The sequence below is a fragment of the Schistocerca gregaria genome, chromosome 4, assembly GCF_023897955.1.
Source record: "Schistocerca gregaria isolate iqSchGreg1 chromosome 4, iqSchGreg1.2, whole genome shotgun sequence".
Taxonomy (NCBI): domain Eukaryota; kingdom Metazoa; phylum Arthropoda; class Insecta; order Orthoptera; family Acrididae; genus Schistocerca; species Schistocerca gregaria.
This window is the reverse complement of record NC_064923.1, coordinates 318,773,692-318,801,639: the sequence shown is the minus strand read 5'-3', so window position 1 is coordinate 318,801,639 and position 27,948 is coordinate 318,773,692. Positions and strand designations below refer to the sequence as shown.

At 42.7% G+C, this 27,948-nt stretch overlaps 1 protein-coding gene across 3 annotated transcripts in view; it reads right to left on the bottom strand.

Annotated features, from left to right (window-relative positions):
- Positions 1 to 27,948, bottom strand: part of LOC126266998 (homeobox protein OTX2-B-like) — a 278,020-nt gene that overhangs the window by 10,675 nt on the left and 239,397 nt on the right. For all 3 annotated transcript variants that reach the window (XM_049971757.1, XM_049971755.1, XM_049971756.1), the window contains exon 5: positions 14,550 to 15,197. In XM_049971757.1, coding sequence (XP_049827714.1) covers positions 14,550 to 15,197 — 648 coding nt within the window. The remainder of the gene's footprint in view (positions 1 to 14,549; positions 15,198 to 27,948) is intronic.

The window sequence follows — 27,948 nt, the reverse complement described above, 5'->3', positions numbered from 1 at the left end:
ATTTCTGAGGCATCAAAGGATCACCAATTTAATATTGGAGGGCAGTGTGGAGGGTAAAAATTGTGAAGGGAGGCCAAGAGATGAATACACTAAACAGATTCAGAAGGATGTGGGTTGCAGTAGGTACTGGGAGATGAAGAAGCTTGCACAGGATAGAATACCATGGAGAGCTGCATCAAACCAGTCTCTGGACTGAATACCTTCAATTTTACTACAAATTAAATTTATTTTTTAAATTTAATAGTTTTGTAAATGTAGTATTGTACTGTGTAAATATATCTAGCATCATTCATAATTGCTACACACAATTCTTACATTAAGCACACTTTCATCAACAAGAAATAATGATACATAACACAGTATTACTGAGAGCGTTTTTATGAATATAACACCAAATTTTGGGATAATTTCACTGTTCTAGATTCTCTCTCACAGCACTGAAATGTTGTTCAACCAAGAAAGTGTTACAACATGCATTTACACAGCCTTTGCAGGCTCCACTAGGAGACATCAGTTTTACCATATCATCTGTTAGAGAAGTCACAAAAATCATTATGTCGCTGAAAAGCAGAAGCTCTTCTGGCTATAATGACATTTCAAATCAAGCACTACATCTTGTGCTGACTTGGTATGTCCAACTTCAGTTCCTTTTGTAAACACTCACTGACTCAAATGTGTGTTTCTTAAAAAGACTTAATTATACATCAGTAACATCCATTTATAAAAGTGGAGATAAGTAAGTCATCTCCAATTGTACACCCATCTCCATAATTCATATATTTTTTCCATGTGGAAGTTTCTTTCTGTTTTATTTACATCTCCATAATTTGTGTGTTCTCAAAAGTTTTTGAGAAGGTAGCTTACCATCTCTTTGAGAATACCTTTTTAAGAAAATTTCAGTTACCCTCTATACTGAGAAAACATTTTCTGTGAGCTTGCCAAGGGCTTCAGCTATGTAGATCACAAAATTCTAGTAGAAAAACTAAAATGGTATGGCTTTAAAGACATAGAAAATGTAGATTCAAATTAACAAACAGTGTAACAGGAATAAGAATAAGTTCTACATTATTGCACATTAAATGTGTTGGCCTACAAGCTTTGGTGCTTGAACTGCTCTTGTTCTTGGCTCATATAAATGATTATAAATGATTCACCTGGGACATTGTAGAACTATTAAAAAACAATCATGTTTGCTGTTACACTAGTAAACTTACAAGAGACCCAAACACATCCATACCTGACAATGCCAGTAGAAAAACGGAAAAGGCTTACAGTTGGTTCTCCACAAATAGTATAGCCACCCATCTTACAAAGTAATCATTATATGCCATTTCAAGCAAATAAAAATAACTTATAGGCAGCAGAAATATACATAAATGAGCGCTCAGTGGATGAGGCACCTTGCATGAAGTTCCCAGGCATCCAGGTGGATGTGACAATAGCACTTGAATAAGTTAATCTGAAAGCTCTGTTTTGTCCCCTTTGCACTTACAAATCTCTGTCATTTTGTTGAACTGCAGATGAGATTAGAAACATAGTTTCACTGAAAGGCATAATCTTCTGGGAGAGTGCAGCTAAGGCCAAAAAATTATCTATTCCATGGAAATACAGAAGTGTGCAATGAGAATGTTGTGTAATGTTGATAACAAATATCTTGCAGAAGCCTCAACAGGTATCAAGGGGTTCTTACACTTAAATGACAATATAAATGCTCCATTATAGTATTTACAATTAATAACAAGGGTGAATTTAGGATGAATGTGACATTCACAACCACAATACTAGGAGAAAAAGAAATTTTCATATCGATTATCTAGGGCTCAGAATCGAGTTTTATATTCTGGTGCAAAAATCTATAATAATTTACCAGCAGTCATCAGCCAGGAAACTAAAAGTCCCTAAATAATCAAAAGCAAACTAAAAGAATGCCTCATTAGCCATTCTCTTCTGCAACTAATTATAATCTTTGGGCTCGGGGATGTAAATGACACACAAGTAATATGTATATTAAGCAGATCTTGATTTTGCTAGTATACAGATAGTTGAAAGTGGTATGTGTAAAGTTACAGTAATTCTTCAGTATTAAGTACAAACAATATATGTTTTGTGGAAGATGAGAAGTAGTGGCTTTTCTGGAAGCTCATGTTTTACTCCTTATATATATAAATATATCAAGTAATTAAGAAGAAACTCTCCTAATGAGTAATATGAGTAGATTAGCACTAGTCATAATTCATTGTTAGTAAACTTTAAATAAGTATCTAGCAGAATGTACTAATTCCTGTTAATGTGTAATCTCACTCTTTGGTGATGCCGATATTGAAACTGGTATCAATGACTATCAAACCATTGTAGCAACAGAGACTACTGAAGTTCAATTAAAACAAGTAGGAAGATTTACATGTTCAGTTGCTCGATAAAGAGGCAGTTGTGCCATATTTAAAAGAGAAACTTGGAACGTTTACCTCTGGACAAGAATATTTAGAGAAACAGTGGCTTATGTTTAGAAAAATAGTTGACCAAGCACTGAATAGATAAGTATCTAGTAGAACAGTTCTTAATGGGAGGGACCCTCCATGGTATATGGTTACTGTAAGGAGACATACACCTATAGGTGGAAACTTCCTTTAGCGCTGCTAAGAATAGGTTAGGTAATATCAAATCTCCTGACTCCTCCACCAGTTTCCCCATTGCTGACTCACTTTTGTAGCCCGGGTGGTTAATTCATGCCCGTGTGATGGCACCTGGCTCAGAGGTAGCCAGTTGGAATCCTGATTGTGGAAAAAATTTTCACCACCCGTGTTTGACTATGAAGTGGAGGGGGAGGGAGGTGGTAGGTTGTAGTTCCCCCTCATCATCAGACTTATCATCAGTGTCCTGGATTAAATTCCAAACCTCTCGGTAGTATCTCAGGAAGTGACGTCATGTGACACTGTCCGTTCATTGGGGGTATTAAACTTGGTGGTCCCTTTTGGCTGTTTGGGAGGTGAAATCTAGGAACTGTCACTGGGTTTTGCCCTCTTCCTCCTCTTGCCATCACACACTATCAACATGACACCACACTACACGTACTCCCCTTACAATACTCTTCACTAAACAGATAAACAGACATGTGTAAGATAGAATTCTCATGCAAAGAATTGGGGGGAGGGAGGGGGGGATAATTGCACATAGTGAAAGAAAACTTTTCTGATTAGCCTGCTGACAAGCCTATGGGATCTCCCAGTCAATAATGCCATAAAGCTCTTTTATGTTGCCAATGTTTTCACTCCTTTGAAGAAATGTAACCTTTCTTCTGCAATACAAGAATCTTTTCACATATGGTTTCATGCAGTGGCTTTAGAATGCTTGCTTAGTATTCACCAATTATTGATTTTCTGTTTGACAGTAATTAATAAGAGTGATCTCTTTTTGCATCTCAGAAAAGGTTGGCCATAATCTTTCCAGCAGAATAAAATTGACTGTTCATCTTTTTTATACAGGGCTTGCAGTTTCCACTGTGTCTGCTGTTTTGTGTTTGACACAAAGTGGGGACATTTTTAATAACAAATGGGCTCATAAAATCAGAAGAATTATTTTATTTTTAAACAGATCAAAAACTGTGAAAAATTATTTTTAATTTGCTTTTGACCAGCATTCAATGAGTTTAGCCTCCAACTTATACAAAAAACTTTCTCCTAATTGATTCACCAGTCAAGATGCATTGTACGCTTTCTTCCAATATGTCTGTACGATTAACTAAATTGTCTTAAAAATGTTTCTCCCAATCTGTACACCTGGAAACTCATGCCGGTTTAGTTTCTTTGAAATTGTATTGCTCCACTGCATGCACTGTAACATGCTTGGATCCTTTTGGCATGCTGTCCATGAGCTGCTAGCATTCTTGCTCAGACCTGCCTCATTTAACAGTGGCCTCCTAAGTTATCCATTGTGTGAGGATGGTTCCTCTGACAATACACTGCATGCCCATTTAGGTTCACATTAGCATATACTGCAGGGCATTCCATTCAGTGCTCATTAATATTTTCACTAATCTTGTATTCATATCCTATAACTAACTCATTCTACACCATTTTGATAAAAGAAGCATTCAAATAAGAGGCTTCCAACATCTGTATATGTTACTGACCCAGAACATGACTCACCCAAAACCCTGCAGATGAATCCTGCACTAATGACTCAATCGACTCAGTTTCCATCCCAGTATGTCCTTGCCCAAATCCTGTGTACATCATGGTGATTTTTTTATTTTTTTTTGCGGGGGGGGGGGGGGCGATAGACATAGACCTGCCAAAATAATCGTGTAGAATCAGAGTAATGGTTCTGCTCTGTCTGAGACTGGTCAGGGAGAATCAGTGCACACAACAATGGGATACGAAAGTATTAAGGAATGAAGACAATTGCTTGAAATTTTTTGAGGCAATAAATATTACGATAATGAATAGGTCAGTAGGCAGTTAAGTTGAAGAAGAATGAACAGTTCTAAAGATGAAACTTCCTGGCATATTAAAACTGTGTGCCCGACCGAGACTCGAACTCGGGACCTTTGCCTTTGGAAGGTAGGAGATGGATACTGGCAGAAGTAAGGCTGTGAGTACCAGGCGTGAGTCGTGCTTTGGTAGCTCAGTTGGTAGAGCACTTGCCCGCGAAAGGCAAAGGTCCCGAGTTCGAGTCTCGGTCGGGCACACAGTTTTAATCTGCCAGGAAGTTTCATATTAGCGCACACTCTGCTGCAGAGTGAAAATCTCATTCTAGTTCTAAAGATGGCACTCACAGAAGTTGGAAAGAAAACCTTAGGTACAAGGAAGGTAACTGTGAAGAAACAATGGGTAAAATAAATACTTCAACTGATCGAAGAAAGAAGCAAGTACAAAAACGTACAGGGAAATTTAGGAATACAGAAATACAAGTAACTTAGGAGTGAAGTAAATAGTAAGTTCAGGGAGCTAAGGCGAAATGTCTGTGTGAAAAATGTCAAGAAATCGAAAAAGAAATGGTTGTCGAAAGGACTAACATGACATACAGAGAAGTCCAATAGCCTTTGGTGAAATTAAACGAAGGGTGTAACATTAAAGCGTTCAATGGGAATTCCACTATTAAATGCGGAGGAGAGAACGTACAGGTGAAAAGAGTTCGTTGAAGTCCTCTGTGAGGAGGAGGACTTGTCTGATGGCGTGATAGAAGAATAAACAGAAATCGGTAGGGAAGAGATGAGGGTTCCAATATTATAATCAGTATTTAAAAGAGCTTTGGACGACTTAAGATCAAAGAAGGCAGAAGGAAAAGATCACATTCCATCCGAATTTCTAAAATAATTGGAAGAAGTGGCAACAAAACAACTATTCACGTTAGTGCCTAGAATGTATGAGATTGGCGATATTCCATCAGACTTTCGGAAAAACTTCATCCACACATTCTCGAAGACAGAAAGAGCCGACAAATGCAATAATTCTCTATAATCAGCTTAACAAATCATGCATCCAAGTTGCTGACAAGAATAATATGCAGAAGAATGACCAAGAAAATTGAGGATCTATTACACTACTGGTCATTAAAATTGCTACGCCATGAAGATGACGTGCTACAGACGCGAAATTTAACCGACAGGAAGAAGATGCTGTGATATGCAAATGATTAGCTTTTCAGAGCATTCACACAAGGTTGGCGTCGGTGGAGACAGCTACCAACCGATTTCTCATACACAAACAGCAGTTGTCGGCGTTGCCTGGTGAAACGTTGTTGTGATGCCTCGTGTAAGGAGGAGAAATGCGTACCACCACGTTCCCGACTTTGAAAAAGGTCGGATTGTAGTCTATCGCGATTGCGGTTTATCGTATCGCGCCTGCGACTGTGCACTCAACGACGAACCTGGATGCACGAGTGGCAAAACGTCATTTTTTCGGATGAATCCAGGTTTTGTTTACAGCATCATGATGGTCGCATCCGTGTTTGTTGACCTCGTGGTGAACGCACATTGGAAGCGTGTATTCGTCATCGCCATACTGGCATATCACCCGGCGTGATGGTATGGGATGCCATTGCTTACACGTCTCGGTCACCTCTTGTTCGCATTGACGGCACTTTGAACAGTGTACGTTACATTTCAGATGTGTTACGACCTGTGGCACTACCCTTTATTCGATCCCTGCGAAACCCTATATTTCAGCAGGATAATGCACGACCGCCTGTTGCAGGTCCTGTACGGGTCTTTCTGGATACAGAAGATGTTGGACTGCTGCCCTGGCCAGCACATTCTCCAGATCTCTCACCAATTGAAAACTTCTGGTCAATTGTGGCCGAGCAACTAGCTCATCACAATATGCCAGTCACTACTCTTGATGAACTGTGGTATCGTGTTGAAGCTGCATGGGCAGCTGTACCTGTACACGCCATCCAAGCTGTGTTTGACTCAATGCCCAGGCGTATCAAGGCCGTTATTACGGCCAGAGGTGGTGGTTCTGGGTACTGATTTCTGAGGATCTATGCACCCAAATTGCATGAAAATGTAATCACATGTCAGTTCTAGTATAATATATTTGTCCAATGAATACCCGTTTATTATCTGCATTTATTCCTGGTGCAGCAATTTTAATGACCAGTTGTCTAGATGACGATCAGTTTGGGTTTAGCAATGGTAAAGGCACCAGAGAGGCAGCTCCGACGTTGCGGTTGATAACGGAAGCAAGACTGAAGAACAATCAAGACACATTCATAAGACGTGTCGACCTCGAAAAAGCATTCGAAAGATTTCCAAAGTGTGAGAGAAATAGGGATAAGCTACTAGGAAAGACTGGTTATATACAATATGTACAAGAACCAAGAGAAAAAGACTGGAAGATCAAGAACGAAGTGCTCGGGTAAAAAAAGGGTGGAAGACAGGGATGTAGTGTTTCACACCTATTTTCCAGTGTATACATCGAAAAAGCAATGATGGAAATAAAAGTGAGATTCAAGAGTGGGATTAAAATTCAAGGGTAAAGGATATCAATGTTAAGATTCGCTGATGGCATTGCTATTCTCAGTGAAAGTGAAGAAGAATTACAGGACGTGTTGAACTAAATGAACATTGAAATTGGTGTAGAATATGGACTGAGGGTAAGTCGAAGAAAGACGAAAGTAGGCTAATGAGAAATAGCACAAATGAGAATAGCGAAAACCTTAACATCAGGATTGATGGTCACCAACTAGATGTAGTTAAGGAATTCTGCTACCTAGGCAGCAAACTAACCAATGACAGGCGGAGCAAGCAGGACATCAAAAGCAGACTAGCACTGGCAAAAAGAGCATTTCTGACCAAGAAAGGTCTGCTAGTATCAAACATAGGCCTTAATTTGAGGAAGGAATTTCTGACAATGTATATTTGGGGCACAGCATTGTATGGTAGTGAAACATGGACTGTGTGAAAACCGGAAAAGAAGAGAATTGAAGCATTTGAGATGTGGTGCTACAGAAGAATATCGGAAAATAGGTGGACTGATGAGGCAAGGAGTGAAGAGTTTCTCCACAGAATCGGCGAGGAAAGGAGTCAGACAAGAAGGAGGGACAGGAAGACAGGACATCTGTTAAGATATCAGAAAATAACTTCCATTGTACTAGCGGGAGCTATAGAGGGTAAAAACTGTAGAGGAAGACAGAGATTGGAAATCATACAGCATATAATTGAGGACATGTATTGCAATTGCTGCTCTGAAATGAAAAGGTTGGCACAGGAGAGGAATTCATCACAGACTGTATCAAACTACTCAGAAGACTTATGCCTGAAAAAAAGATCTGCCTGGGTCACCACAGACGACCCATTTCCTCGAGAACGGCAGCATGAAGATTTGTTGCGTTATATTCAGGGTATCTATGAACCATACTTTGGAGGTATTGGTCATCAGGTGGCGATGTTACTGCAGGCAGTCACTAAGAGGCAAGTTTTAAATGTTATTCGTCTCACGATAGTGGCTGAATTTTCAAATTAAGTCGGGGAAGTGAGCTTCAATTCGGCGAGCAACTTCTCGTTCTGACAGCTGCTTCCGTAAAGTGATGATGTGCACACTATATAAGTTTGATATGACCATTTGAGCAGTTGACAGATTGAAAAGAGTGCATAAGCCTCACCGTCTCATTCACAATGGGAGAGAGAGAGAGCACACTATACTAACTATATAGCTTTACTTTTACCTCCATTGAACCGTTGGCCTGTGGTTAAAAGAGCAATGCGAAAGAGATTTCCAATGTACGATGGCGATTTTTTTTTTTTTTTTTTTTTTTTTGAGGTTCAGTCGGTTGCGAAATGGAAACCATAGTGAAAATCAAAACTGTTTAATTTGCAACATTCAGCTAATGTGCCAGCTAATTCTCTGCATAGTCGCCGCTTCGATTTAGAAATTTGTCGTAGCGTTGTGTCAGCTTTCCAATACCGTCGACATAGGAGGCAGTCGTCTGTGCTTTCTTTGCTTTCCGTCAATTCACTGCGACGGTCTGCAGCTCGTTGTCTGTGCCAAAATGCTGTCATACCCAGAGAGTGCGACATGACAGTTCTATTTAAAACATATACAAATGACTTATTGCACTCACTGTTGCAGAGACTGAAAGTTAGTTCAACTGGTTCAAATGGCTCTGAGCACTATGGGACTTAACATCTTAGGTCATCAGTCCCCTAGAACTTAGAACTACTTAAACCTAACTAACCTAAGGCCATCACACGCATCCATGCCCGAGGCGGGATTCGAACCTGCGACCGTAGCAGTCCCGCGGTTCCGGACTGCAGCGCCTAGAAACGCACGGCCACCGCGGCCGGCTCAAATAGATGAAAACCAGAGGGAGCTAGGTCCAGGCGTAATGATGAGTGACAAAACACTTCCCACAGAAAACACTGGAGGCTCGTCTTTGTTGCGGCTGCACTGTGATGCCGTGCATTGTCATGAAGAAGAAGAATGGCTGATGACAACATTCCTCTTCGCTTGTTCTGAATTGCCCTTCGTAGACGATTCTCTCAAATCGCCTGATCGATCCGCTCATTTAACAAGATCGTTGGTTGACACTTGCTTCCTTCCGTGAATGCCTGACCGAGCGAAGTGGCGCATTGGTTAGCACACTGGACTCGCATTAGGGAGGGCGACGGTTGGGTCCCGCGTCCGGCCATCCTGATTTAGGTTTTCCGTGATTTCCCTAAATCGCTCCAGGCAAATACCGGGATGGTTCCTTTGAAAGGGCACGGCCGATTTCCTTCCCCGTCCTTCCCTAATCCGATGAGACCGATTACCTCACTGTCTGGTCTCCTCCCCCAAGCAATCCAACCCAACTCCTGAATGCTTGCATCATGAACGTCTGTACGTCGTGCTTCAAAGTTACTGCACAGTTATTATGTACTACAGTTATGTTATATGGGCTTCAGGGTATCGGGCGGAACTGCATGAAGAATAGAATAACAACATGCACTTCACACTTCGCTGGAGACTATTGTTCTAGGCATCTTTACGTGATCACTGTATGCTCGGAAATGACAAGTGCGACATGAGAGACTGCGTAACACATCTGCGCAAAGCTTCATCAGAATTTCACTGCGGTTTAAATTTCGCACCCAATTGGACCTTGAGGAAAAATGGAGAAAGAAAGAAAAAACAGCCTTCGTATAGAGCCTATAAGGTATAGTCTCGTGCGGTAGCGTTCTCGCTTCCCACGCCCGGGTTCCCGGGTTCGATTCCCGGCGGGGTCAGGGAGTTTCTCTGCCTCGTGATGACTGGGTGTTGTGTGCTTTCCTTAGGTTAGTTAGGTTTAAGTAGTTCTAAGTTCTAGGGGAATGATGACCATAGATGTTAAATCGCATAGTGCTCAGAGCCATTTGAACCATTTGTATAGTCACGAACAGCTGTGGGTGAACGTCTGTTAATAATGAAGGAAACACTAACTAGAAGAAGATACAGGCTGATAGGCCATCTGTTAAGACACAAGGGAATAAATTTCATGGTACACTAAGGGAAATGTAGAGGGTAGAAACTGTAGTGGCAGTATACACAGGGTAGTTCCAAATGAACATATCGATTGTGAACGGTTATAACTTTCTAATGCATAGTGATACATCGATAAGAAATACAGAGAATGTAAAAGAAAGTTCAAGATTTTGATCCTTGCGCTAGTGTGGTGAATCGAGACCGAAACACTGCGTAAAATGTAAAAATTATGTTTCGACAATGCTAGAAGCTACAGAGGAATAAACATTTACTGCACGTCTAATTTTGAGCGATGAGGCAACCTTCCACGTAAGTGGCAAGGTTGATCGGTAGAAGACTTGAATATGTTATGCAGGAAAGCCTTCGTGCGTAATTTCACATTGGCTTGACTTACCTAAAGTTAATGTGGTCTGGTGTTGTCAGCACAAAAATTACGCTGACCATTTCTCTTCATTGAGCTAAGTGTTTCAACAAACACATACCTGGACATGCTTGAGCAATGGCTGATGCTGCTGACGCATATGGATTCCACGGATTACGTCTGTCGGCAAGGAGCACCCCCGCGCTGGGTTATGGGGGTTCACAAAATTTTCAACCAACGTCTTCCAGGTCGTTGGATCGATCGTTTTGGACACGACGACGTTGTTTTCTGGTCTAGGACACCTAGATTTACCGACCTGGCATCCATGGATTTCGTACCTTGTGTATGTGCTCCTTTTGCCAAAAACAGTTGCAGAATTCAAAATGCGCATTGCTAATGCTCTCACGTCTGTGACTCAACGGCTTAGCGCTTTAATGTCTGTGTGACTAAATGGGAGTCAGGTGGAATGTCTATGAAGTATGCAATTTTTTTCAACTTTTTACAGCTGTATCTATATCCGCAGGTCACGTTACGGTGTAAGGCTGAGGGTGTTTTTAGTAAGTGTCCCAGGTTGATGAATAATATTCAAGAATCGGTCGAACGAGTATTTTGTAAGTGGATGAATTACATTTCCTTAAGATTCTCTCAGTGACCCTGAGCCTGGCACATGCTTTTCCTGTAATTTCTTTTATGTGGTCATTCCATTTCAGGTGTTTCTGTGTGGTTACTCCAAGATATTTTACAGTAGTTATTGTTTGCAGTGATTTGCCAACAAAAGCGTAATCGTACAGTAATGGATTTATTAGCCTATTTACTCACAATACGCAACATTTTCTAACGTTCGCCGGCCGGAGTGGCCGTACGGTTCTAGGCGCTACAGTCTGGAGCCGAGCGACCGCTACGGTCGCAGGTTCGAATCCTGTCTCGGGCATGGATGTGTTTGATGTCCTTAGGTTAGTTAGGTTTAATTAGTTCTGAGTTCTAGGCGACTGATGACCTCAGAAGTTAAGTCGCATAGTGCTCGGAGCCATTTGAACCATTTGAACTAACGTTCAGTCTCTGCAACAGTGAGTGCAATAGGTCATTTGTATATGTTTTAAATAGAACTGTCGTGTCGCACTTTCTTGCTGTACTCCTGAAGGTACCTTTACATGCGTCGATATTGTTCCGTTGAGAGCCAATCGTCGAGTTCTGTCTGGAAGGAAGTGTTGAAGCAAGTGGAAAATCTGATCTGATACTGAGTAAGCTCGTATTTTTTTCACTAAAGGACAGTGAGAAGTAGTATGAGGTGCCTTCCTGAAGTTAAGGAACACGTCATCAACCTGAGCGCCGATGTCTACGGGCGCTATGGATCTCATGGAGGAACAGAGCGAGCAGAGTTTCTTAGGATCTATACCAGCGGAATCCATGTTGATTTTTATAGAGGAGATGATCATTCTCCAAACACTTCATAATATGTGAGCATAAAATATGTTCTATAGATTGACGTCAGCGATATAGGCCAATAATTATGTTATTCTTTCCTGTGACTCTTCTTGAAACCGGCTGTGACCTGTGCTTTTTTCCAGTGCTGCACTCCTTTCTGTTCTCTAGCGGCCTGCAATAAACTACTGTTACAAGAGAAGTAAGTTGTTTTGCATAATCTCTGTAGTGCCCCACAGCTGTCTCGTCCGGTCCATATGACTTCCCACTATTAGGTCAGTTTTATGTTCCACGATCACTTATCTCAATACTTGCAATTATGAAGTTTATTTAAAAAATTGTGCTCCACAGCTTTACATTCTCCGTAATTATTATAGATGTCGGACCCCACGCCCCTCCTATCCGCATCCTCGTCTGAGTATGACACGGCGGTCGGATGGTCCCGGTAGGCCACTCGTGGCCGGAAGACGGAGTGAGTATCGGTATTATTAAATTGTTACATTCTCTCGTAATGGCTATATTCATTTTGAACTGCTCTGCAGAACAAATAATTCGGGATATTGGGTATAAATGCTACTCTGAAATGGAGAAGTTGGCACTGGAGAGGAAATCCAAAGAGAATAAAAGCAATAAAATCAGAGCACACACTGTAAAATAAAGAAAGAATGAACAACCTGCCATAATGAAAAGTGGGGTTTATAAGATCATCCGTCACGAGTGTCAAACCTGCTATACAAGACTGTGCGGTCACCCTGTACTGGGCTCGGAGAACATAGAAGCCGGAAGTTAAAGAAGCCAGATTCATCGTTTGTTGAACATTGCTTAAGCCAGAACCGCAAATATATAATATATGTAGAAGCTCTACATTTAAAAGGCAAGCGTGCAAAATTGATTCAATAAGAAATTAAAAAACTGATATCTGTACTCCCGCAACGACTAATGAGCAAACAAACTAAATTCAATTATTCACTCAACTTCTACATAAGAGTGCAACTTCCACATAGGAGTAGAACTTTGGTGCCTTCATGGGTACTCACATAAATACTCATTCCTGTGCACACAGCTCTAGTCCAGTGTATGTTTAGTTACAGTTAGAGCAATATTATTTTAATGAATGTCATAAGGTTGTACAACACAAATGTAACTGTGTCAAAATAGTCAAGAAAGCTAACTTTATATTTTAAGTTGAGAAGCGACAGATTAAGATGTAAGACCTGACGTCATCAGGTAACAGAGGTAAATGATGTGATGTATTCCTAAAACTTTTATTTAAAATTTTATAATTTTTTTAATTGTCTGGATCGCAATGATACAGAACTTCACAGTTTGTAGCATTTATAGATTAGGAGATACCTTTTGATAATATGGACTCGAATAAACTCTTTGAAATTCTGAAGATAGCAGGGGTAAAGCACATTGAGCAAAAGATTATATTCAACTTGTACAGAAACCGGATGGCAGTCACAAGAAACCATGGACATAAAAAGGCAGCAATGGTTGAGAATAGCGTCAGACAGGGTTGTAGCATATCCCTGACTTTATTCAATCTGTACACTTTTCAAGTGTTAAGGAAATAAAAAAAAAAATGGAGAAAGGAATTAAAGTTCAGGTTGAAGAAATAAAAAATTTTAGGTTTGCGGAGAACATTGCAGTTCTGTCAGAGACAGCAAAGGACTTGGAAGAACTATTGAACGGATTGGACAGTGTCTTGAAAGAATGGTATAAGATGAATACCAAGAAAAGGAAAACAAAGATAATGAAATGTAGTCGAATTAAATCAGGCGATGCTTAGGGAATTAGAATAGGAAGCGAGAAACGAAAAGTAGTACATCAGTTTTGTTAGTTGCGCAGCGAAGTAACTGATGGCGGCCCAAGTGTAGAGGAAATAAAATGTAGATTGACAATGGCAAGACAAGAAATCTGGCAACATCAAATATAGATTTAACTGTTAGGAAGCCTTTACTGAAGGTATATGTCTGGAGTCCAGCCCTCTGTTTAAACGTGACGGTAAACATTTAAGATAAGAAAAAAACAGAATATTTTGAAATGTGATGCTGTAGAAGAATGCCGAAGTTTAGATGAGTAGATTATGTAAACAACAAAGAATTGGCGAGGAAAGAAATTTGTGGCATAACTTGACTAGAAGAAGATAGTTCAGTATTCGAAGGAACTGCACGTGTGTAAGGGGGGGGGGGGGGGCGAGGTGGAAGTGAAGAGATGAATACAGTAAGCAGATTCGAAAGCACATGGGTTGCGATATTTATTGGGGGATGAAGAGGATTGCACAGGATAAGCTAGCACAGAAAGCTGCATTAAACCAATCAAAAAATGGTTCAAATGGCTCTGAGCACTATGGGACTTAACTGCTGTTGGCATTAGTCCCCTAGAACTTAGAACTACTTAGACCTAACTAACCTAAGGACATCACACACATCCATGCCCGAGGCAGGATTCGAACCTGCGACCACAGCGGTCGCTCGGTTCCAGACTGTAGCGCCTAGAACCTCACGGCCCCTCCGGCCGGCCCAGGCCAATCATTCCAACTGAAGTCCACAATAACCACTACTGTATTACTGCAGACAAAAGCACAAAAAGATTTTGTATTTTTTTATATAACTTTTATGGAATAAGAAATTGCCAAGTGTTTATCTTTGACTGATTGCCATCTTTCGAATTAGATGTGTACAGGAAAATGGGGGTACAATGTGAAACCTAGGACATGCGAAGATAATAAAGTTTTGTGAAACAAAACAAAAATCATTTCGTTTAGTTAATAGAAAAGGAAGATAAATGAAAGGGAATGTAAGTCGACGTAGAAGGCTGTATACCGGCACGTTTAGCTGCGAGTGAGACATCGCTACCGGGCTGAGGTAGTCCATGTTGGTGTAGTATGCGCCATAGTTTTGGTGCGGGTAGCAGTTAGCGGCCTGGGCGGCGGCAGAACCCGCGCCGGTGCCCGCGGTGGTGGCGCCAGGGGCGGCGTAAGGTTGCTGCGGAGGCGGCGGGGGTGGCGCCGGGACGGCCGGGCGGTGGTGGTGCGGCTGGTCCAGGCAGGAGTCGATAGCGGCGGGACTCCAGATGGCGGCCGGGTTGTAGCCGCCCCCCGGGGGCGACGCCGACAGCTGCAGCGGCTTGATGTAGGCGCCGGCGCCGGGCGAGTCGCGCGCCGCCGCCACGCTGGGCGAGCTGGTGGCCGAGCCGTCGCTCGTCGTCTGCGGCGACACCACCACCGCCCCCGGCGGCTGCGGGGCCTGCTGCACCGCGCCCGGCCCCGCCGCCGACCCGGGCGACGGCGACTTGTTGCTGGCGCCGCCCCCGCACGCCGCCTTGCCGGCCTTGGCCGCGCCGCCCCCGCCCGAGCGGCCGCCGCCCGTACCGCCTCCTCCGCCGCCCTTGTCACCGCCGTTCTGTTGCTGCTGCTGGTGCTGCTGCTTCTGCTGCTGCCGGCATTTGGCCCGCCGGTTTTTGAACCACACCTGTCGACAAGGTTGTTCGTCTTTCACGCGGGTAGCGCCTTTGCTAGAACTCTGCAACATCCATCAAATCACAGACCTGCATACTAACACAGTGATGCAAGTTAAATACACTGGACGAAGGGATTATTCATTCCTACGAGAAGTCTCGGTAATACCAAGCTAAGATCGCGCAAAATAACGTGAGCCCTCCCCAGAAACACATTCTGGTCCGGTGTGTTGCACCAGTCCACCCCATTGTTGCGTAACTGCCTGTCGTCTGCCGACCTGCACACATTGATCGTTTCGGTTGCTACCTGTGTATTATATAGCATGACTCCACAGTCTTAATACACCTCAGTTTCGGGTATTTTAGTATATATACAGAGTTACGCTCACCGGCCACTTGACCATCTTCCTCTTCTGTGCGAATGCACAAACAGTGCCCGAACTCTTACGGGAATCGGCAACGCGCCGCGAGTAATGAGTATAATGGGCGGGGGCACTACGAATGTAGTGCGGGACAATACGTTGAGAATGTGGGTTTCGCGGGAGGCGTTCCAGAGATAAATCCTAGCAGTCGGGCTCTCCTCTGTGTCCTCGGTGGTTCAGATGGATTATTTGTAGTATAATATTTTTGGAATCTAGCCGGCATAGTAGCTCAGCGTGTTCGGTCAGAAGGTTAGCTGCCCTCTGTAATAAAAAAACTGAGTGAATGGATCAATAACGAACTTCAACGGGCGTCAGGGGACGTACGCCACGAACAATTGCAACGAACTGTAACAAAAAAAAAAAAAAAAAAATGGATAGAGCGTCTGCCAAGCAGGAGATTCCAGGTTCGAGTCCCGGTCGGGGCACACATTTTCATCTGTCCCCGTTGACGTATGTCAACGCCTGTAAGCAGCTAAGGGTGTTCATTTCATTGTAAGTTCTTCATTATCAGGCCCATGTGCTTATATGCGATTCCATTAACTTTACACTGAGATGACAAAAGGCACGTATGCAAGTATCGCGTACGCAAGGTATAAAAAGGCAGTCCATTGTGCAGCTGTCATTTGTATTCATGTGGTCCAAGTGAAGAGGCGACCGACGTCATCCACAGACTTTGAACGTGCATTAATAGTTTGTGATAGACCCATGAGACTTCTCTTTTCGAAAATCGTTAGGTAATTCAGTATTCCGAGATCCACAGTGAGAAAAGTGTGCTAAGAATACAAAATTTCAGGCATTACCTCTCTAAGGTGTCAGGCAAATCCAACACCTTCCATGAAAACCCTGACATGATAAGGAAATCCAGTAGTATGTCACAAAGCTCCGAATAAATCGTGACATTAAATTAACCAAAGTAATACGAGTAACGAGTGAGCAAATGGAATACCACAGACTAACACAAGAATGCCTAAATGCATGTCATACCTTCCCACCGTGAGACAGACGCAGTTCCGAGGGGAGAAACGAGAACAGAAGCCGAGAGCAGAACCGTGTTAAGCTGAAGGCCCTACGATAAGGGACGGACACCCACGTCTCCAGCTAACCGCTAGGACCACCCCCAAGCCCATGTTAAAAGATAGAGCCCTCCAGAAGAACAGTATAGATCTCACGATAACGCTAAAAGGACCACACCAGCTGCAAGTTTTAGCGTGAGACTTTTTCGGGTCTCTCTTACGTTGCAAACTTTAAAACATTACCGCACCACGAAAAGTATAACGTTTCTCATTGGATAGACAGAATTTTTGTAGGCGGAGCTTAAGGTTAACATTGAGACCCTGATTGGTCAGATGAAAACACAGCCAGATAGTTTTTTTTAAACCAACTTCGGTAAATTGTAGTAAGGAGAAGTTAGGACGAGAGTTGCTTCCGAGACAGCGAGGTGAGCGGAGCTGTGCTGCCCGCCGCCCCCTGACGAACACCGACAAGGTAATGAACGCACGCGATGCAGCATAACAGCGCATAAAGCTTCACTCAGAACTGCATAAGTCTCATCTGTTACACCCCTTTTTGCGTAATACTAGTGTCGATCGTCAATTAAAGCTCATAGTGTTCATATTTGCCACTTGAAGTAAAAATCTGAAACACGATGATTTTTCTGTTATATAGTTATTGAGAAGCCACATCAGCCACTGTAATTTACGACAAGTTAGATAAGTAATTAAAGATAATTGAGGGTCACTGTAGACCATTTTGATAGTTTTCTCTCTTGTGAAACTTAATTTAAACCTAGACTATAGATGTGATATGGCATAGGTCATCCTTCGATCCATTGTAGAACTTGGAAACCCATTCAGGGAATAATCGTTCACATTTTTGTTGAACGCAGTTGGTTTTTACCATCCTGTATTAAAACACTTCCTTCTGTCAATAGTGCAATTTATAAAAAATGTTTTCTGAGTAGAATAAAATTTCCAGTGGTAAACTTAACTGCTGTTTCGACGTTATTTTACCAGCTAACTAAAAATAGGAAAGCCTTGAAGCCCTTCCACTAAATTTAGTTAGTATTAAGATTCTTTTACAGGGAGTGCAGTGGAGCTGACGCTGAAATCATTGAGTATTTGGTTATATCATCGCTAGTCTCACTGAGCTCTTCTGAATTCTACACGTCATGTGTGGTTTGGCGTCTCCTTACTAGCAACAGGTCTCAGGTTCAAACTAGTCAATTCCCTAAAAAACACGCTCAGAGCGTGGTTGCGCGAAAGTGGTAGGGAGACACGATATAGGACAAACAGACACCACGCAGAATGTTAGACCTCTTACCACTTGAAAGAGCAGCTGAACGAAATGGACAGTGTCTTGAAAGGAGGATATAAGATGAAAATCAACAAAAGCAAAATGAGGATAATGGAATGTAGTTGAATTAAATCGGGTGATGCTGAGGGAATTAGATTAGGAAAGGAGACACTTAAAGTAGTAAAGGAGTTTTGCTATTAGGGGAGCAAAATAACTGATGATGGTAGAAGTAGAGAGGATATAAAGTGTAGTAGACTGGCAATGGCAAGGAAAGCGTTTCTGAAGAAGAGAAATTTGTTAATATCGAGTGTGGATTTAAGTGTCAGGAAGTCGTTTCTGAAAGTATTTGTATGGAGTGTAGCCTTATATGGAAGTGAAACATGGACGGTAATTAGTTTGGGCAAGAAGAGAATAGAAGCTTTCGAAATGTGGTGCTACAGAAGAATGTTGAAGATTAGGTGGGTAGATCACGTAATTAATGAGGAGGTACTGAATAGGATTGGGGATTAGAGGAGTTTGTGGCACAACTTGACTAGAAGAAGGGATCGGTTGGTAGGACATATTCTTAGACATCAAGGGATAACCAATTTAGTATTGGAGGGCAGCGTGGACGGTAAAAATCGTAGAGATGAATACACTGAACAGATTCAGAATGATGTAGGTTGCAGTAGGTACTGGGAGATGAAGAACCTTGCACAGGATAGAGTAGCATGGAGAGCTGCATCAAACCGGTCTCTTGCCTGAAGACCACAACAACAACAACCTCTTACCACAGACAATGCAGTGATCGATGGCCTTCACTTACCGATCGAGAGCAGTGGTGTTTGTGTAGAGTTCTGATTGCTAACAGACAAGCAACACTACATGACATAACCGCAGAAATCAGTGCTGAACGTACGAAGAACGTAGATATTAGGACAGTGCGACGAAATTTTTCGTTGATGGACTATGACATCAGACGACCGACGTCTGTGACTTTGCTAACAGCACGACATCCGTCAGCGCCTCTCCTGGGCTCATGGTCATATAAGTTAGACCATAGACGATCGGAAAACCGTGGGCTGGCCGGATGAGTCCGGATTTCAGTTTGTAAGAGTTTATGGTAAGGTTCGAGACCCCACGAAGCCATGGACATAAGATGTCACCAAGACACTATGCAAGCTAGTGGTGTCACAGCAATCGTGTGGGCTGTTTACATGGAATGGGCTGGATCCTGGTTCTATTAGGCTACTTGCAACCTTTCATGGATTTCATGTTCCCTAACAACGATGAAATTTTTACGGATGACAATGTACTATGTCACTGGGGCTCAATTGCTGGCGATTCATTTGAAGAACATTCTGAGCAGTTTGAGGACATGAATCCCATATAACATTTATTGGTTATGATCGAGAGCCCATTTCTTGCACAAAAACCTGCACTGGCAACGCCTTCGCACCTATGGACGGCTATAGAAGCAGTGGAACTCAAATATTTCTGCAAAGGACTTCCAGCGACTGGTTGAGTCCATGACACGTCGATTTGTTTGCAGCACTACACAGAGCAAAAAGAGGTCCGACACGTTATTAGGAGGCATTCCGTTACTTTAGTCACCTCAGTGTATTACGGGGCCCAAGGAGCCGCCCGTAACACCACATTTCGATCTTGCCATAGTTTAGAAGCGTAGGCCAATGTATACAGGGTGGTCCATTGATCGTGACTAGGTCATTTATCTCACGAAATAAGAGTCAAACGAAAAACTACAAAGAACGAAACTTGTCTAGCTTGAAGGGGGAAACCAGATGGAGCTATGGATGGCCCGCTAGATGGCGCTGCCATAGGTCAAACGAATATCAACTACGTTTTTTTAAACAGCAACACTCATTTTTATTACATATTCTTATAGTACATAAAGAAATATGAATGTTTTAGTTTGACCACTTTGTTCGCTTTGTGATAGATGGCGCTGTAATAGTCAAAAACGTATAAGTACGTGGTATCACGTAACATTCCGCCAGTGCGGACTTTATTTGCTTCGTGCTACATTACCTGTGTTAAAATGGACCGTTTATCAATTGCGGAACAGGTCGATATCGTGTTGCTGTACCCTCCCCCTCCCCCAGCACCAGGTGAGCAAGGGAACAAGTGTAACAGAACTAGGATCATAGGCGTGGGCTTCTCTCCATCCATAAATGCAGAAATATGTATGAAGCAAGATGATCGCCATAGGAAAATGTGGAATGGCCAAATACATACACATTTCTCGAGAATGCAGCTTCACGGTTTCACCAATGAGGTGGCTCAGGCATGTTTGTGATCGCAACACGTACGAACATTGGACACCTCTCATGGCTACAGAGCATAACTTCAGATCTTCGCCGTATCGAGGTAAAATCCTTAAACTTACTGTCCAGTCCCACAGGTATCATTTCAGTTTCCAATACGATAACGTCCGATCACGCCACTTCCCTTCGTGAACATCTTTCTCATTGAGGCACGAATCAATGGAATTGAATGTTCGGCATATCTGCTGAAAGTAACCCACCTGAGTATACCTGTGGTCAGCTGAAATTTACAGCGCGTTGCCGCAGGAACAGTCGTCATCACTGGATGATCGTAGCAGGGCCGCAATAGAAATGCGAGGCTGGTTTGAACAGCGACGTCCAAGCATGTAACGAGGCACGCCATAGGGCAACACAGAGTTGCTACTCTTGTGTCAAAACTCACGTAAGTCGGCAGATGCGCGGATGCGTGGCGAACAGACCAATTGCTCTGAGCCTCTGATGCACAGTTTGTCCAGAATCTATAGCTCCATGGACAGTTGTACGCTATACACACTCGTGTATTGCAAATTACGTTGCATTTTGTCGTGCAGTTCAGTACAGATACCAGTCTATCGTGAAGCGGGTATTCTTGGTCGACTTCGTATCGGTCTATGAGGAATACAACCTATGCCTCGGAAGGCCAAAAGCCTAAAAATGAGTGCTGCTGAGTCTCCAAACATTATTTGACCTGCTTGAAGATGTTCGACGAGTCCATCCTGTCATACGCGATCCTTACGAAGTTTTTGTGGAATCACACTGCAATCTTACACAGTGGACGAAGGATTGCTCCGTTGAGGACGATATACGATGGATTCTATGTTGTCCCATATTCTTTATAGAAGGGTTAAGCCGCTACTGGATTAAGGCACATTGCGGCATTAAAGAAAACGGACTAGAAGAGTGTTTTGGCTAAGGAGGCCTCCCAAGATGGAGACATTATCCGATGTGGAATCCCATATGTCATTTACGATGATGACTGTAAACTTCAGCCATGGATATATAGAGGAAAGAGTAGCACGTGTCTTCCAGAAGTAGGAGAAGATCTTACACTTACCCTCTTCACATCCAATACATCATAGATCTGACAAACGCCGATGTCCAAGAGAATTCAGAACCACATCTGAGTTTCCATCACACCTACTGTGGATAAAATGTGTCGCATGAGTTTTGCATCGTCCCTGCAGTATGGATGTGCTACGAAAGTGGATGCCAAATATGTCTTCTTGTGTTGCATAAACTTGAACGATTCCATGAATGCTTTGTTCCGAGGTCAGCTAAAATTGATGTTTGACCAAGGAAAGAGCATCATTCCAAGCAGAACTTGAGGAAAAACTCCATTGGTGTATTCCTCGAATTCTGTTCTCTCTGTGCACAAAGATCAGATGAAAGAGTTGATGCTAAATGTTTATCCGTTGGGTGTGAATATTCACGAACGATAACTCCTGATGTTGGTCATCTTTGGTTGTGTGGTGGCGCTAGTTGATTTACGGTACGTATGCTGTTTTTCAGCATATTCCGTATTATGGACCTTTTTCGGCGTTGCCCCGTCGACAAAGGCATTTCAATTTCCTTGCAAAGCGATCTTCCGCTATATTTGTGCTTAGGGAATGACAGGGTGTTCAGCTGTCGAATTACGCGCGGTTGTCGCAGACGTCACCCGGCTGCATTCCCGTAAGTGATCGAGTCTTCACTGCTCGTCTCTAAGGTGTATCTCCAATCAGCCACGTGAACTGTGTGTCCCGATATGTACAACTGGAATAGTTCTTAATTCATGCATTCATAGAAAACTTTGCAAGTGCTTTCTCTTTGTCAAAAGCCTGGCCAGGATTTTCGTCAGCAACAGAGGGTTTCGATTTTCTCTCGTATCTGAGGTAGCAATCCATAATCTCAGCCAACTTCCTGTTTTCAAGAAGGTGTCGAAGGACAAGGCATCATATTTCTTATATTCTTATAAACAACATGCTCAGCACGAGGTATTCACTAGAATAAGGGAACAAATGATTAAAACGGTTATCGTTGCTGACTTTTCTCTTTATTTCTAATTTAATAAAGAACATCGAGTATTGAAATTTAATTTCCCCTCGAGGATGGCGGGAACATAAGTTGGACTGGTCACGGGCACGGAAGGAAATCAAGGTATGCCCTTTCCAAAGGAGTGCCGACTAAAGTGATCTAGTGAAACCACTAAAAATCATAATTTGTATGGTCGGAATCTGTATGCTGCAATCTGACTACTACAAGCCCTCTTGTTTTGCTATTAAGTGCGCCAATCAGAAATGCGCTCTACGATGTTCTACTTCCACTCCGCCACCCAGTGATGGTATTTTCCTAAAGCAATGGGCAAGTGAAACGTCAGAGAACAGTCTGAAAGTTCTGTTGACCTATTTTACATGACTAAGCGCTGTTGAAATTCAATGCTGGCACATAGCTTACTCTTCCCGCAGAGAACATTGTTTTTAGGTTTGGGGTGTAATTAACAGAGTGCGTCATAATTTTGTGATGGGGAACTTTACACCATTGTCTTTTCTATCATTAGGAGCGTGCGTGTTGGCGCAGTGCCCTAGTCTTGCGTTCGAATGGAGCGGGATTTACCCAGATTCAGGTTTGCATAAATCAATGAAGGCGAATGCTAGGATGGCTCCTAATAACGTAATCTTCATGCTTTGCTCCACTATATTTAAACTATCTGACCCTGTGTTCCGTCTCTAAGGAATGCGTCACCGACGGGGCACTAAAGCGTGTGAGGCAAAGCTTTGTTACAGCCTTGCAAAATGGACCTGGCGCGTTACCTGCTTGCTACGCGCCTAACATGTGATTGACATGTGTTAAGAAGACATTTGCATCTCAAACTGTACACATTAACAGTGATGCAAGGACTGAAATACACTAATAGAAATGCTCGTAAGGCCTTTTGGGGGAAGTGTTGCGTCTATTCGATATAGATCAAGATTTCATTGGAAACAACTTTAGTGATGAGTCGACTTTTCGCTTACTTGAGGAAGTCAATAAATACATATGTAGAATTTCGAACAGTGAAAATCTGTAAGGTTTTCATATGTTTTCTGCCGCTGTAAGTAATTCACCTTTACTGTACTGGGACAAACATGGACGAGCGCACTGAACAAGTAGTGAATAAGACCCTCGACCCTGTGTTGACTGTAATCTGTGGTGCGCTTGGTTGCTAGTCGTTTGTTCACCTCTGTGACATCATTTGAGGCATAGAAGAGAGCAGTTGTGTTTTCAGAGGAGGAGATTTGATACGTGTGAATCTCAGAACATATGTTATTTATACTTTTGATGGAGAAGATTTTTGGAAGATTTTTCCAAGGTAACCGATGCATGTGCAAGAATGAAATGTTCGCTTGTCAGCTCTCTTGATAGAAGGAAATCTTTATTCCTCAGATAGATAATAAATTCCATGATCAGTGTTAATCTGATCTCTTTGTTTTCATTATGTCAAAAATATCGTAAACTGGTTGGAATGTTTGAAATTTTTGGACTGAGAGAATTTTGAAATTGTTAGGGTCTTTTTATGTTGTACTGTCTTTTTTTGTCAAAAATCAGAGTTTAATTTTTCAAGAACGAGTTTCTTTAAAGTAAAACCCCCTCTATAATTCTTAGCAAAGTTTTTAAATTTCATCGTGCGTGGATTGCACCTTGCCAAGACAGAGATTGTTTGTGATTAGCAGAAAACAAATTTTGTAATGAGTAGTTTATGTTTTCTTTAGCTGCTTTATCTGTTGATTTCTATTTGCTTTCGAGAACGCCAGTGCACCAGACACAAAACAACATGCTCAGCACGAGGTAAATTACTTTTTTTTCTGAGCAGATCACAGATTTCATTCTTATGAGGAAACAGTTCGTAGTCAGAATTATCAAGTGTGCTCCTCCCCCGCCTCCAGAAACACATATAGTAATATAACGTTATAGAACTTACTCAAATAATAGTATATTCTCCAGAAAATCTTCTTCATCTTGGAGACCATTTGGCACCCAGTGCCTGATAAACCCTCTTGCCGCTGCTCCCCCCCCCCCCCCCCCCCCCCCACCTTTCCCTTTTCCCGCCCCTAGGCCGCTCGTTGTGCTAAGTAAGTAGATTACTTTACAGTGAACATTGTAGGTGATGTCAAACATTTATTTTCCTTCTCAGTAGAACAGCATTTTATTTTTATGGACATTTCAAGTCAGAAATTGCACTTCATGTCACGCAACTTTCATAATGCACCTCACTATCGAGTTTCAGTTAAACAGGTTTTACTGAATACACAGTTAACTTGGCATTTAATTAGATTAGTTTTCATTATTTAAAATTCAGTATTTCATCACGGCAGTTGGATACTATATCTAAAGCATACGTTACACGAGGAGAAATTTTTCGAAAAAAGAATATTCATTATTTTCATTTGTACATAATTTTTATAGACAGCTAACAAATCCACTATAAATCTTGCAACGTGGCTGTGATAGCCAAAAAGTTAACGTCTTTTGCCCACTGAACAAGAACAGTTTACGGCTCTTCCTTTTTACGAGAGAAGAGTCAACCGAATTTCTTCTCGTATGGTTCACAGGAAAACTTCCTTGACGTATGACAGAAGAATAGTTACTGACGGAAGTAAATCCGTAAGAGTGTGTCACGAGTTGTCCTTGGATAACTCAGTCCGAAGAGCACTTGCCTGCCAAAACAGAGGTTCGAGGTTCGATTTCCGATTCGACACACAGTTTTAATCTGCCAGGAAGTTTCAAATCAAAGCACACTCCGCTGCAGAGTAAAAATTCATTTTGGTAGTGTACTCTGCTATTCTGAAAAACTGTTGACGAGGTTGACCAAGGATGCAGCCTACGCTTCATGAAAGATGGCGCACTGTCGCACTGTCTCGCCGGCGTGGACGATTTCCTCGAGAACCGCTTTCCAAGAACGTGGACCGGTCGACAGCTGCTGATGCATGGATGGTTCTCACGTTCACTGGAATGACAATTTTTGATATTGTGGTAGAGATTCATCAAAGATACCATGTTTGTACCACCCTTACAGGGTTCTCTATAAGAGCTTACATATATAGCAACACCCTACGACGTTATTGAATGAATTTCGCCTGGCACTCTGCAACGATTTTGATAAAAAGCCGACAGTGCTGGACGTACCCTACATCTAAATCTATGTAGATACTCCGCAAGTCATCGAATGGCGCATGGCTGAGGGTACCCTGTACCACTAATAGTCTTTCCTTTCCTGTTCCACTCGCAAATAGAGTGTGGGGAAAAACGACCGCCAATATGCCTCCGTATGATCACTAATTTATCGTACCTTATCTTCGTGGTCCTGATGCACAGTGTATGTTGGCGGCATTAGAATCGTTCCGCAGTCAGCTTTCTCTACATTTTCTTAATAGCGTTCCTCGAAAAGAACGTCGCCTTCCCTCCATCTCCGTAACACTTAAACTGTTGTTCGAACCTACCGATAACCAATCTAGCAGCCCATCTCCGAATTGCTTCGACCTGGTATGGATCGCAAACATTCGAACAGCACTCAAGAGTAGGTCGCACCAGCGTCCTATAAGCGGTCCCCTTTACAAATGAACCACGCTTTCCCAAAATCCTCCCAATAACAAATAAACCTAAGTCCTACCACAGTCTTTACTTGCATTTCATATCGCTCTGCAGTGTTACGCCCAGATATTTTAAACGACATGAGTCTGTCAAGCAGGGCACTACTAATGCTCTATCCGAACATTACGGGTTTATTCTCCGTACTCATCCGCATTAACTTAGATTTTTCTTTATTTAGAACTAGCTGCCATTCATCACACCAACTAAAAATTTTGTCTAAGTTTTCTTGTGTAGTTCTACAGTGACTCAGTTTCGACGTCTTACCGTACACCACAGCATCATCAGCAACCAACCGCAGACTGCTGCCCACCCTGTCCGCCAAATCATTAACATACATCGAGAACAACAGTGGTCCTATCACACTTCCCTGGGGCATTCCTTATTATCTCCTCCAGTGGCGAGAGTTCAAAAATGGCTCTGAGCACTATGCGACTTAACTTCTGAGGTCATCAGTCGCCTAAAACTTAGAACTAATTAAACCTAACTGACCTAAGGACATCACACACATCCATGCCCGAGGCAGGATTCGAACCTACGACATAACAGTCGCTTGGCTCCAGACTGTAGCGCCTAGGACCACACGGCTCTCCAGCCGGGCAACCAAGAGTGTCGCTTACTTTGGGTTTTCTAAACGTTGTACAACTATTTCCAAACACCAGACCAAGAGAAATATATGCCGTCTTAAGATCAGAATAACATTAGTTGACTGCGAAATACACAACTACTTCGGTACACGTTATTGCGCCCGGTCAATTACTGGGTTTGTAATGAATGTCAGTAAAGTAGCGTTTTCTTTTTTTTTTTTTTTTTTTTTTTTTAGGTACCTCGACGATGGTGCTGGAAAAATCAGAGACGCCGAAGCGAACTTTTTTGACTCCTTTCATAAAAAGGAAGCCTGGGGAAGAGCAGCACTACAAAAAGGTTTCTTTTCCTTTTTTTTTTTTTTTTTTTTTTTTTTTTTTAGGAAGAGGCGTTCCTTTGCCGTAAAATCCCAACGTTCAGAGAATATCTTTGCCAAGGATCGACTCTGAAAAGGATAAGGAGCGACATCTAATAAGCGTAAAGAAATCGTAGAATCAGAAATGTAGATTTTTGTGAGCAGAGTGAGGAAGCAGAGATTTTCGCACTATAAAAAGAGAGCAGCAGCCGTATAGCCTCGTAAGCGCACACGTTGTCGCTACGGTGTGAAAGGGAGGGATGGGAATGGGGGGGGGGGGGAGGAGGAGGAGGAGGAGGAGGAAGAGAGAGAGAGAGAGAGAGAGAGAGAGAGAGAGAGAGAGAGAGAGCGGGTAGGCAAGGGACGGAGCGAGGCCGTGCGGAAGCCGGACGAGTGAGCGCTATCGACCAGCTCCTCTGCCCGCCGCGCCGCGCCTCGCTTCGTCTCGTTTGCACCGAGCGGAGGGAGAAGGTTAGCCTCGCCAGCTGCTCGCTGCTGCTCCGGCACCAGAGCGCCCAGCCTGCTACTGAACCACTGATTTCCTCGCGAGAAAACTCGAGTCCGGTGCACACCGAAAAGTCTACAACACAGCTTAATTTTATCTCTGTATGTCCTCTAATTTTTAATTCTGAATTCGAAAAACGTAGAGATTGCTCAAATATTAATCAATCGGTGCGCTTTTTCCACCATCTTGCTTGACTCCTGGTGCAACATTTTTAAAGGCCACAGCCCAGCCAGTGAAAAAAGCGATATTCTGTCAGTGGCAGTGTAAGTAGGCTGTTTAGGTCTAGACATCCGCTCTCAAAACTGCGCCATCTCTCTCCCCACATCCACTCCAACTGCGGAACGCTACGAGCTGTTCACATCCAACTGCCCAACACTACAATAGCGAATATTTCAACAATGCCAACCAGCCACAGACTGCACACAGCACAGTCAGTGATTTTCATACAGAGCGCTACGTGGCGTTACCAACATAACAACCTAAACAGCCGACTTACAGCAGTAGTCGTCAAACTTTTTGCAGAAGAGCCAATACTGACATTATAGGACGCCATCGCATGCCACATATTTACTGTTCCTGTTATTATTTGGTAACCTACATAAATTAGTAACTTATGAGCTCCCTCACCCCCACCCAATGGACCAGCTAGAGTAAGGGCCCGGTACGTTGGTGACCGCTCCCCGACTACTGATCGGTAAT